The sequence below is a fragment of the Marmota marmota genome, unplaced genomic scaffold (genome assembly GCF_001458135.2).
Source record: "Marmota marmota marmota unplaced genomic scaffold, marMar, whole genome shotgun sequence".
Taxonomy (NCBI): Eukaryota; Metazoa; Chordata; class Mammalia; order Rodentia; family Sciuridae; genus Marmota; species Marmota marmota.
This window is the reverse complement of record NW_025999977.1, coordinates 3572508-3586278: the sequence shown is the minus strand read 5'-3', so window position 1 is coordinate 3586278 and position 13771 is coordinate 3572508. Positions and strand designations below refer to the sequence as shown.

The window sequence follows — 13771 nt, the reverse complement described above, 5'->3', positions numbered from 1 at the left end:
TATATATATATATATATATATATATATATATATATATTAGTTGTAGTTGGACACAATACCTTTATTTTATTTATTCATTTTTATGAGGTGCTGAACCCAAGGCCTCGCACATGCTAGGCCAGCGCTCTACCACTGAGCCACAACCCAGCACCTCAAAGCTGATTCTTGTGGGTTCCCTTGTCAAACCTATCACCACAGAAACCACCCTGGGGTTCCTCTAGGAAGGTAAATGCAGTTCTTTTTCAGCCTTTCTGAATTTGGTGATGACTTTAGGTTTTTTGGGATGAAGTTAATTTGCCTTTGCATCCAGGTCTCTTGGAAGGGATATACGATGACACCATAGTGGCTGTCTCATGATGGCCCACATCTGTTCCATAGGAAACACTTGCACATTTATGCTAACAAATTTATGCTAACAAATTCTGTGCGTTCAAGCTGGTACTATTGCAGCCATCATTCTCTGCCTCCCACTTCCATCCCAAGCTGCCTCAGCTAGGTTCTCCAGTTCAGATTTCTCAGGAATGAATCAGATACCAGTCCACTGGGACCCCCAAACTACACGTGCTGCCAAGGGGAATATAAATTGGTGCATTGGTGCAATCAATTGAGAGCAACTTCAACAATAGCTGGTAGAGTTGAAGACTTCCCAGCAAACCCCCTGTTGGGAGATCTACATGATGAATCTCTTGCACATAATGTTCATTTTTGCTCTGTTAGAGAATTAGAAATAATCTGAGTCACTAAGAGAGTGGATAAACAAATTATGGGTCAGTCTTACAATGAGCAGAGAAAAATGATCTAGAGATTTAATCAAAAGTATCATTTTGAGAGAGGAGAAAGGTGCAGAATGATGGGTATTATATGATTTCCTTTAATTATATGTCTAAATGTGCAAAATACATTGTTTATGGTGTGCATGCAAGGATATGCATGGGAGTAATGATATTACACCATTCTCATGACAGTGATCACCACTGGGAATGGAAATGGAGATGGAAAGTGGGTACACAGGGAACTTCATATTTTTATTGTCCTATTTTAAAAGAACAAATCATCAGTTATATATCAATAAAGCTGGGTGGAGGGTTAGAATAAATCAACTACCACAAAAAAAATTTCAAGTCAGTGGCGGGGCGGGGGTGGGGGGTGTCCACAGGTGTTCACATTACTCTATTAGATTTCATTATAAATATTTTACTTAAAAAGTAGCAGAAGTTGCCAGGCACGACGGCCCACACCTGGAATCCCAGTGACTTGGGAGGCCGAGGCAGGAGGATTGCAGGTTTGAGGCCAGTCTGGATAACAAAGTTGGGCTACCTGCTAAGTAAAAAGTCTGGGGATGTATCCCAGTGGCAAAGCACCCTTGGATTCAGCCCCCAATACAAAAAGGGCAAAGGGTGGGGTTGGGGTGGCAGAAAGAGAGGCAGCAACCAAAAGCTAGCTGTCCAATCTATTGCAAAAAGTGCTATCCCACGCAGACACCTGTTAATTTTGCTAGGGCCTCCTGAAGGTATTTTTAAATTCTGACAAAGTTTCAGACGTCCCACTGGTGCTGGGAGTAAAGGAAAAGAGTGCAGAGGGCTGGGAATGTAGCTCCAAGGTAGAGTGAGTGCGTAGCATCTATGAGGCCCTGGGTTTAAAGGGCAAGGAGGAGAGGGGAGTGCAGGAAATGTTTGCCACAACCCAGGGCTGAAGAAACTCGGGCGATCCACGTAGTTCCTCCTTCAAAGTGCTCTTCTCACAGGAAATCATGCCCCAAACCTGCAGGGTCGGACCCCAGGAAGTGAGAGCTCCTTCGAGAAGCCTGAACAGAAGGTGTTCTTGCTTCTCGTCTTGCACAAGGCCCAGTAATTATCTGCAGCCCAAAGGAGTTTGTAGAAAGAATGAATGACTTCTGATGCAAAAGACGTTTGTGAACTACAGCGAACAACGACACAGCCCTACAGTGCACGTTAGCAAAAACACCAGGTCAACCGCAGGCTAGGAAGCCATCCGCCGTACCCGCGCGCTCCGTCCTGCGCAGGCTCCCGCAGCCACGCACTCGCGGTTCCCCGCCCCTTCCGGAGGCTCGTCGCGCGCTTGCGCCGAACGGTCCGCGCTTTGTTGCGATAGGCGGAGGCGGGGGAGGGGGCGAGGTTCTGCGGTCTCGGCGCGCGGCGCGGCTGGACGCGGCGGGCGGGGCCGAGGATGGAGGCGGTAGCGTCCTCTTCAACCGTTGGGGCTGCGCGTGAGAAGGTGGCTGTGTAGGCAGCTGGGCTGGGAGGAGGCCGGCAGCGGCCGGGCCATGGCGGGAGACCCTCTCCTCTGGGTGTCCTGAAGCGTGCTCCCTGAAGGACCAGGGAGCGCTATCCCATGGGCTCGCTTAGCAGCCGAGTGCTGCGCCACCCTGGGCGAGCCCGAGCTCCACAGGAGCCCGTTCCCGGAGTGGGGGGCTCTGCCCGGAGGCCGGAGACTGGCGGCAACGCGGCTGGCCACAGCTTCTGTTACTGCCCGGGTAGCCGCAAACGCAAGCGGAGTAGCGGGGCCTTCTGCTACTGTCACCCTGACTCCGAGACAGACGAGGATGAGGATGAAGGCGACGAGCAGCAGAGGCTCCTCAACACTCCTCGAAGGTACGTGGAGGGGCGCTCCCCAGCTGACCCACACCCGCACCTGCACCTGTTGGGCCTGGGGTGGAGCCGGCGTCCAGTGTCCTGGCTGGATGCGGCGTCCCCCCGCCAGTAAAGAGTGGATGTGCCCTTGACCGAGTAAATGAACGAGCCCTGCTACAAGGCAGATCCGGGAGACGCCTGATGTTCTGCCTTGTAAACCACTGACGCTGCCGGGGTGTTGTTTCAGCCTCAGGATGAGACCGAGGAACGCCAGCTAGAGCTTGCCTCTCTTTCAACCCTGGAGAACGACCGACCGACTGGCTGGCCTTCCGTAGTACACCTCTGAGCGGTTACCGCAGAATAAATTGTTTTGCATCCGGTTGCCAAAATAGTATACAGGCGTAAATTTGATGCCCAAGATGGGCACCTTTATTGTCGCTCACTCAGTAAAGAGGAAGTAATTGCGCCCAGTTCTCCTTATGTATAAACCTGAAGTTTATCAAATAGTGTGCCTTTATTCCTAATAGGGAACAAAGTCTTTCAAAGTCTGTAGTAGACGAAATCATTGACCGCGGATCTGTCAAGCTGTGTGCTGCAGAGAGCGTGCTTACCTTTTTTTTTGGAAAAGTTGGAAAACAAAATATTTGCTTGTGAACTAGAATGTAATTTATAAGTAGAATATTTCTTCACGTAACAATTTTTAAGGTCATTGGCGGAATCAATAGATGTATTTTTTTAAATGAACTTTAAAAATGATTCAAAATTTTTTGCTACAGAAGTGTTACATATTGTAAAAAAGTGTCATGACGGTAGTGTAACAGATCAATGATAGAGGTAAGTATCATGGGTAAAAGCTGTTTAATAGTTTAATTTATAAAACTTTTTATATGGTTTTATGTTAATTTGTATTTATTTACCAAAAAAATTGACCCCTACTCCCCCCCATATTTTTTATTGGTTCATCATAATTATGCATAATTGTTGAATTTATTGTTCCATATTTGTACAAGCACAGGATATTTTGGTCAATATTGTTTCCCAGTATTTTCCTTTTCCTCCTCTGCTCCCTCCTTCAGTAACCTTTCTAAAGAGTCACTGTAGCACAGTTTTTATTTTATTTTTTTGTTACTGGGGATTGAACCCAAACACTGAGCCACATCCCCAAACCTTTTTTATTTTTTATTTTGAGACAGAGTCTGGCTGAGTTGCTTAGGCTGGCTTTCAACTTGTGATCCTCCTGCCTCAACCTCCCTAGCTGCTGGGATTACTTGGACATGTGCCATAGTACTCACTGTAGCAGTTTTAAGCACTTAGATTCTAAGTTCATGTCTGTATTCTGTACTTCAAATTCTTCATATGTAAAATATAGATATTAAAACCACTTCATAGTTAACACAAATTTGAGAATGAACATGGTGCACAGTGTCTGGCATATACCCACTCAGGATTAAATGGTCCTTTTATTATTATAAAATATTCATTCCTCTTTGTCACTGGCAATATAGCCACTACCACTTTCTTTATTTTTTTTTTAATTTTTTCTCTTTCCACATTTTTTATTGGTGCATCATAGTTATACATAATGATGGAATTTGTTGTTAAATATTCATACATGCACAACATAACAAAATAATTTGGCCATCATCACTTTCCAGCACTTCTCCCCTTCCCTCATTCCTCCTTACCTCCCACCTCCTGGTCCCTTAATCTCCCTTTGATCTTCATGAGATCCTGCCCCCTCTCTACCTTCCACATATGAGAGAAAACATTTGACCCTTGACCTTCTGAGTTTGGCTTATTTGCTTGGCCTAATGGTCTCTAGTTCCATCCATTTTTCTGCAAATGACATGATTTTATGAATAAAACTCCGTTGTGTATATATACCACATTTTTTTTTTTTATCCATTCATCTGGTGATGGAAACATAGGCTAGTCCCTTAGTTTGTCTATTGTGCATTGTGCTGCTATAGACATGGTTATGCATTTATCACTGAAGTATGATGTCTTTAATTCTTTAGGATAAATACCAAGGAGTGGTACAGCTGGCTATATAGTGGTTCTGTACCTAGTCTTTGGAGGAACCTCCATACTTATAGTGGTTGTACTAATTTACCAACATCGTTCCATAGTGATTTCCATAGTGGTTATACTAATTTGCCAACAGTGTAAAAGTGTTCCTTTTTCTCCACATCCTCTCCAGCATTTATTATTGTTTGTATTCTTGATGACTGCCATTCTGACTGATGTGAGATAAAATGTAGTTTTGATTGCAAACGATGTTGAACATTTTTTCATATATTTGTTGGCCATTTGTATTTCTTCTTTTAAGAAGTGTCTGTTTAATTCATTTGCCCATTTATTAATTGGGTTATTTGACCACTTTCTTTGATAATTGTTATATGTATTTATTTATTTATTTTATCCTTTCACTTTTTACCTATGTCTTTATATTTAAAGTAGATATCATAGAGACAGCATTTAGTTGAGTCTTGCCTTTTTTTTAATCCAATAGAGCAATCTCTGCCTTATAGTTATTATTTAGACCACATATTTTTAATATAATTATTGAAATGTATGTCAGTGCCCATTTGAAAGAAACCACACAGTAATTTGAACAGGGATAATTTAAATATAAACATTAACAGAAACAGGGAATTAACTGCTAAGGGCAAATATTAAGGTAAAGAGATCTCTTAAAAATATAGGGATAGAAAATACAGGAAATAGTCACTTTTTGTAAGGCTGAGGCAGAATATCCAAGGAAAGAACAAATTTGAAATAGATCCCTCCCTCCCCAAGCTAAAATTTGCCATCCACTGAACATATATGTTTAGTGGATGGTGAAAAAGTTTGCTAAGTGTGATAGGCTGGGACTGGCAAGTAGAGAACTTTCCATGGGAGTACCTCCAAAATTGCTGGGCCAAAGCTGAAGATTTTTATCATCTAGACCATTACAGAAAAATGTGCCAATTCCTGGACTACATGGTCAGACTATAAGGGAAAGTCTTTGAAGTAAGCTTTACTAGAAAATGCTTATCAGAATGTATGTTTTCATGGAAAATAAGAAAATATTGAGACCTACAATTGTATGTGTTGGCGTTTATACACTTCTCAAGGTTGTTTATTGTGCTTTCCTGCCTAACAAACTACCTCAGAAGAAATTTTATCTTCTAGGCCTACTTTCTACCTCATACCTTTGGTTAAGTGCTTGTCTTACTTTTTCATTAACAGGACTATTAAAATCCACACTGTTCTCCAACCAGTGCTTTGTCCATAGTTTGTGCCTAAAAATTGAAATCTAGTAAACAGTATTTATTGTTATAACTATGTAAAGATTGCTGCAGAGTCAAGTAGTGTGCTAGAATTATAAATCATACTTGGTGAGTCCAATGTCACAACCCTCTGTTCAAAGGGAGAAATTTTTGAACTTCATTGTTAAGTGGAATCTTAAAGTTGGGCTGTTTTTGTTTGTATCTTATTTGGACAGTGCCTTTTTGGATTGCTTTTTGTTGTCTCAGAGTTTCTGGCTGCCTTGTTGACAAAAGAATAATATCTTCAGATTTTTCTACCTTCTGAAACACAGTTGCATGGAATTCATCTCCTCTAAATCCTAGACTTCCCTCCAGGGTTCCTCCATCCTTCTTTTCCAATCTGGACTTGTCTACTCCTATTCTGGGACTTATTTCACCTCATTTTAGGATTGGATTAGAGCCACTGTTTTCTGTGGCCTGTATTTTTTTTTTCCTTTTTTTTCGTTCTTTTAGTGATCTAAATCTTCCAAGTATTTTCTCATGAAAGAGCACAAAATAGGATAATTTATGCATATCTAAATACAAATTTTATCTCTCTTTCTTTATTCATACTTTGGATCTGAAACTCTATAATAACTTTATATGTTTGATCACATTACTTCATTGTCTTCTATCTTACAGCGTGGTTGAAACATTTGATCCTGATCTAATTCTCTTTTCTTTTTAGGTGACTTTTCTTTATGACACATTTGGATTTTTTTTCTCTTTTTTTTAATTTATATTTTCTTAGTTGTCAATGGACTTTATTTATTTATATTTGGTTTTGAGAATCGAACCCAGTGCCTTACACATGCTAGGCAAGTGCTCTACCACTGACCTACAACCCCAGCCCATCTCTGGTGTTTTTAAATTGAACTAGAATGGACCTAATTATGGGTCTTTTGATGGCCTTGATAATTGCTGGAGCCTTACAATCTAGAGATTCATAATAATAGTCTGTAAGAACTCTTTCTTGTTCTGAGTACTTCTTTTTCATAGCACCTTATAAGTGTAATAATCTGAGATATCTAAGTATATGAATGAGAGGGTTTTAAAATTCTCTTTTCCTGAATTAGATACTTCTTCTGGTCATTCTCTTTTTATTTTGTTGGGTAATCCTTGGTTGTCCTCTTATGTTTAAGAATGAGTTGCTGCTTTGTATGTGTACATGTGTTTTAATAAGCAAATAGTTGTATTTCCATAAGCCTCTTCTTTGAGTAGGAAGATTGACTGAATTGGAAACATGTGGGTTTTCTTTGTTTTAGAGTAGAGAGTTCCAAACTTTCTGGGTTCACAGTGCCCTTAGTGTCATAGTAATTTTTTATGGTACCCCTTAATGCAAAAGAAATAACTGATGGTTAAGTCCAAACAACTTAATAGTGGTAGATTACATGTTGTCTAAAAAATGTGTTTTCTTCAAATTTAATATATGCTATAGTGCCTATCTAGTTTGCTGTGGTGTTCCAGGTATTTTGGCACACAGTTTGGGAATCATGACTGAGGATGAATGGGTTGGGAGCTGATAGGCTACAGATTCCTCAAATTCCAGAGTAAGGATTGCTTTGTCTGGATCACCAATACTTACATTAAAAGCCTTAGGTCTTCTGGTAGATTGGTTTTTTGTAGAAAAACCCTGAAGTCTTTTTGCCTGGGTGTTTGTACTCTGTGTTCATAGAGTAAGGGAGGCCACTAAGGAGGACAAATTTTCATATTTCCTTCCTTCCACCCGCCCCACAGGGTTCTGAAAGACACAAAATCTTAACCTCCATCTGAGCCCTTTATAATATATTTTGTGCTGTGGCTTTCTCTACTTTTTTATTCCAGTTTATTCTCTAATTTTCAGATTCCTAATATGTCTCTTATCAGATGATGAGCCCACTGTCATATTTTTGTTACTGTGAATGTAATATTCCTTTTTATGCATTTGTTCTTTAATGTGATTTGGGAGGGATGGGAATCAAACATGTACTCGTGGTACTATCAGGAATCAGAAACCACGTTGTCTCCTTTACTTCTCACAATAACTCAATGAAGTAGATATTATTCATATTATCTTTTTACAGTGTAACTGAGCTGTAGGAGACCAGGGCCTCAAACCCATGTCTATCTACCACAAAAGTATATGCTATTTTTGTACTTTTTTTTTTTTTAGGGAGGAGTCTTACTGTTTTACCCAGGTTGGCTTTAAACTTTTGAGTTCAAGTTACCCTCCTGCCTCAACCTCCAGAGTAGCTGAGACTACAGGAACATGCTACATGCCCAACCTACTGTGCTATGTTTAATATCTGTTGGGAAGAGGTATTAAATTCACTGGTTCAAGATGCCATCTGAAACAATGACTTCATTTTTAAGAAGAAATTTAAAAATTTTTAACCACCTAAGAAAGCTGTCAGAATTAGTCAAAAATTGTAAAGACTGATCAGCTTTTGCCTATGCTTTCCTTATTTACTAGATCATCTTGCTTAATGATTTCTAAACTTTTTAAGTCTTCCTTTAAGTTAAATCTTATGCAGAAATCCAGTGTGTTTATAGAGGTAGTGGCTGGTGTTGCTCTGGGTGAAGTTAGGTGTCTAGAGTTCACTGTTTCCCTCTCCTTGGTGAACCCTAAAATGCTTCTTTCATGAGCACAACTTCGAAAACCTTTGATTTAAGGTTTCAGACCATTTGTCCAAACAGATGGGAAGTCAGTTTAAAACCAGTCATAACTAGTCCAGTTTGGTATCCAATAAGGTTAGATGTAAATTATTTTACTAATTACTTGGGTAGGGAATTTTCACTCTTGTTCTTCATTTTTTAGGTGCACAGCAGATTATTGCAGTTATATTGAAATTCTCTATAACTATGCTGATTCCTAAATAAGGAAAAAAGCAAAAACCACCATGCTGACTTATCTTCTTAATTTATTAAATACATAATTAAAATTAATTCAAAGATTTAAAAAAATATAAAAGGTGCGTAGAGAAAGGTCTCCTTCCCATGCTGCTGCCCCTATCTATTCACTGGTCCCCCTTGTGAATGGAATGCCCCAGAGGTGGCTACTAGGTATTATCTCTGTACTCTTCTAGAAATGAGAAAATTTGAATATATAATATTCCCTCCTCTTTTTTTTTACACAATGGACAAATAAACTCTAATTGAAATTGAACAAAAGGAGTATTTTAAAATGTCTTCAAAATCAATAAAACACTCAGGTTTTTATATATATATAACTTTTACATGTCTTTCAACAGGAAAAAATTAAAGAGCACATCCAAATATATTTATCAAACATTATTTTTGAATGGTGAAAACAGTGACATTAAGATTTGTGCTCTCGGAGAAGAGTGGAGCTTACACAAAATATATTTATGTCAAGTAAGTATTTTATTTTTCTGTTGGTTACCAGGGTAGTTACTTAAAGAAACTCAAACTTTTGTTCTTCCTCATTGCATTTCACAGTAATCTTTTGCATGGACAGTAATAAAATCCTTTCATCTGATAATAAGTATTTTACTAGAAAGGGGTTGGGGTTATGGCTCAGTGGTAGAACGCTCATTTTGCACATGTACAAGGCCCTGAGTTCGAAGATCCTCAGCACCATAAATAAATAAATAAATAAATAAATGGTATTGTGTACAACTAAAAAAAATTTTTTTTAAATAAGTATTTTACTAGAAAGATGGTAAACATTGTCAGTGAAAACTTAGTTTGGCCTAAATAAGAGACTTGAAACTCACTGTCATGCTAGCCCAGCAATAGTCATTACTTCAACAAGGTGCTTATTTCAGTGCCGTCTGTTGATAAAGAGGGAAAAGTCAGGATAAAATGGTTTATTAAAGTTAATATTGCTAAATTTATTTTATTTGTGATTGTTTATTTGCATAAATTCATCTGAAATGTTGCTTTGAAGTTCAAGTTGAATGTGACTGAAAGGTTCTTGACATTTAACCCTTTATTCTGTCTTGGGAAACCTAGTTTAGTTAAAAACAAAATAAGCCAGGCGCAGTGGCACACGCCTGTATTCCCAGCAGCTTGGGAGGCTGAGACAGGAGGCGAGTCAAAGCCAGACTCAGCAACTGAGAGGCACTAAGCAACTCAGTGAGACCCTGTCTCTAAATAAAATACAAAATAGGGCTGGGGATGTGGCTCAGTGGTCAAGTGCCCCTGAATTCAATCCCCAATTACCCCACCACCACCAAAAAAAAAAAAACAAGATGAACAAAAAGTATATATAAACTATGTCATTTAGAATTTAGCTGATGTACCTATTTTATGTTTGTGCTGATAATTTTCCTGTCTGCTATTGTTAAAGATTCAGAACTTTCAAAATAGAATAAAATAGGGGCTGGAGTTGTAGCTCAGTGGTAGAATGCTTGCCTTTCACGTGTGAGGCACTGGGTTTGATCCTCAGCACCACATAAAAATAAATAAATATGACAGTGGTTTAAAAATATCCAGAAAAAAGAAAATTCCATCTGTACTAAGACACATACAGACTTTTCTTATCATTATCCCCTAAAAAAAAAAAAAAAAAGTGTAACAACTAATTACATAGCATGTACATTGCATTAGGAGTAATCTTCAAATGATTTAAAGTATAGGAGAGGATATGCATAGATTACATGGAAATATAAGAAACTTGAGCAGCTTCAGATTTTGGTATCTGCAAGGGATCTTGGAACCATTCAAAGGGATAACTGTAATAAAGACTCAGTAAAATTTTTAAAATAAATTAGTTCATATTTGATCTATTCTGAAGTACTGTAATTCTGAGGGATGCTATTTATAAGATAAGTAAAGACTTCCTAGATTTCAGGTTCATTCTGGATTTTTCTGATTAAATAAAATCAGAATTTTTCCTGGTTTCTTTGGGGGAACATACTTATGTATTAACTTGGAACTGATCTAAACCCTTTATCACCATGAAGGCACAGTAAGGATTCAACAGCGTGAGGACTATTCAGATAGTAATATAAAATTTGATTTAGTTTGTGTTAAAATTGTACTAAACTGACATAATTTGATATACCTAATAATGGGCCTTATCTTTATTTCTTTTCTTCTGTGGTTATATTTGACAATTCTTTTTCTCTGGAAATTAGAAAATAATTTGGGAGACAAAGTACTAGATAATCTTTGACTTTTTTTTTTTTTTTTAAGTCAGGCTACTTTTCTAGTATGTTCAGTGGTTCTTGGAAAGAATCCAGCATGAATATTATTGAACTGGAGATTCCTGACCAGAATATTGATATAGAAGGTACTTCCTCCATAATTACTATTATGCAAAAATCATAAAACATTTCTTTCATAAAATTTATTATTTTGATAGAGAATAATTATTTCCTTCTAACCTTGTCAGCTAGGAAAAAGTTCCATTTAACATTGGAAGCTAATAATTTTATATTAATTTACTCTAATACTATATCAGTCTTGTTCTTCCTGTCCTAGATCTGTTTAGTCTTGTGGACTTTGTCAAATTTGTTTACTTGCCTTTGTAAATATGTCTGCCTGGGATATGAAATGTAGGGGGAAGGAAGGAAATGTATGACCACTTATAAAAAATTAATGTGTGAAGATTGTTCTTCTGCAAACAGGAAGGGTATGAATCATGTAATTTGTGTTATTTTAGAGTGAAGGGATACTTAATTGAGGAATTCAAGGTCTAAAGAGATAGGGACTTGTTTTGGATCTGAGAACAGTTTAGTGATCCTGCAGTCACACTATTTCTTTCCTTATTCTTATTCCAGTGCTCCTTCTGCTCCCCTCATTGATAGCCCAAATGGGGGATACCCAGTGCTCACCACAAAGGCAAAAAGGAAACTTGAGAATGTTTACAAAACAAACCACGTAGAACACTGATGAGAGTAGCAGTGGAGAGAAGGATGGCCAGGCCTAGATAGCTGTGAGTGTGGTGTGGATAGGACCAGGAGCTATGTACCATACTCTCCAGTGGTGAATCACTGAATAAGGCAGAATTCAGTGAGAACTTGTTCTGAATGATTGCTCTATTCAGGAATATCTTATAAAAATTCAAAGGACGTCTTTATTCTAGTCAAAAACATCAAGATTAGACTTTAAAAAATGCAGCCAAATTTCATAAAATAAACAAAATTTACAACATTGTTATATTAACATCATCAATGAGTAATCATTACTACTATTTTAATTATGATACTTATCCTTTTATGTGTGTATGAGATTTAAATAAATATCACTGTGAAGACAGTCATTACTTTTGCAATAATCTTATAGATTTAATTATTGTTATTTAATTCTCCGTGTGCACTTTCTACTTTCAGCACTGCAGGTTGCATTTGGATCACTGTATCGAGATGATGTCTTAATAAAGCCCAGTCGAGTTATTGCTATTTTGGCAGCAGCTTGTATGCTGCAGTTGGTAAGTATGCACATTATTTAAAAAAAAAAAAAAATTCAGTGTTTTCTTTGTTTCAATATATCTTTCCAAAAATAAAGTTAAGCCTTTATAATTTTAAAATGAAAATTAAATGTATAACTGTATTATTTGTTATAAATCATTTAAAATGCTTAACCAAAAGCAATTTATTATAACTGGGGTGGGGGTTTATGTCTGTGTAAAACAAATACAAACTATTTCCATGTCACTATCTTTGTATGACTGTAATATGGAAAATATTTACTTGTCTAAGTCCATTTACCTATTTCTATTAATGACTTATTTACACTATTAAACAGATGTTTTCTGATTACTAATTAATTTAGTACATGAGTTCAAAAAACATGTATGCTACTATGTAAATTTTTTCTTAGTTGTTACATAATTATGTGTAAACCACATTTATATGTTTTAATCTTAGAATGACAGATTTATTCATTTAACAAAAGTGCGTTGATCAATATGTCAAATTAGGCATAGAGATCCAAGGGTAAATTAAGATATAGTCCCTAAATACATACCATTTGTGTGTGTCAATTTTTGAAACAACAATGTAGTCCTACCTTCACGAAGCTCACAGTATAGTATATGTATGTGTGTGTAGAAAGGGGAAGGGTTGATGTATAAATCCAAAGGTAAAATAAGAGCTGTCCAAAATTAAAGGTATAAAAATCTTGTAGGATTTAGTAGATCCATAAAGAAAGAATTAGTCATTTTATAACCCAATAGTGTCATAGGAGGATGTTTCCAAATTGAGTCATACATTGTATGAGGAAAGAGGGAGGAAGAGCATTTCAGACATAGGGAACAGAGTAAGCTAAGACCTAGAGATGTGAAATGATGGAGGACTAGAGAATCTAAGAGGAGCATGGCTCTAGCAAAACTATAACAGGGCTTGTAGAAAGAGAGGTGGAAGACAGATTATGAAGTTCCCTCTATATATTCCTATGAAGTTAGCCTTTATATGTAAGTACTTTTGGAAGATTTTAATCAGAAGAAAGACAAAGTTATGCTTTAGAAAGAATACTTCAGGATCTATGTGTGAAGAATGTATTGAAGAGAAAATGAAAAATGAGTACATTAGAGACAAAAGCCTATGGGGCAGGAGTCCAAGTGAAGTCCAAGTTAAAGTAGTGGCAATAAACATGGAGTGGAAAGATGGATAGCCAAAAGATTAAATAAGGATAATCCATTGGGTAAGGTGACAGATAAAGTGTTAAGAGAAAGGGGAGGAGTCTGGAATGATTGTCAGGTAAGTTTAAAAATCATTTTGTATCAATGTGTTAATTTTTTTAAAAAATGCTTCCTTTTATTTTGCATTTATAACAACTTGCTAAATATCCTTGGTAAAAATTTGATTTTTAAAAATATTTTGATCCTTTCAATACGTATTTCCAATGAAGTGTACTTTATTTTCTAACTTAAGTCCTTTTGGTTTTGTTCTACATTGACTTTCTGCCTTATTTTTGTAATTTACTAATTCTAACTTAATAATA

The 13771-nt window shown here is 37.3% G+C and overlaps 1 protein-coding gene across 2 annotated transcripts in view; it reads left to right on the top strand.

The window, feature by feature from the left end:
* Positions 1–2096: 2096 nt before the first annotated feature.
* Positions 2097–13771, top strand: part of Gmcl1 (germ cell-less 1, spermatogenesis associated) — a 48802-nt gene continuing 37127 nt past the window's right edge. Inside the window, exons 1-4 of one of the 2 annotated variants that reach the window (XM_015479566.2) lie at positions 2097–2612; positions 9112–9235; positions 11021–11117; positions 12160–12257. In XM_015479566.2, the coding sequence (XP_015335052.1) occupies positions 2353–2612; positions 9112–9235; positions 11021–11117; positions 12160–12257 (579 nt within the window). In that variant the 5' untranslated portion in view covers positions 2097–2352. Of the gene's footprint in view, positions 2613–8042; positions 8180–9111; positions 9236–11020; positions 11118–12159; positions 12258–13771 lie in introns of those variants that run through there. The other variant, XM_048804170.1, reaches the window with a different exon arrangement.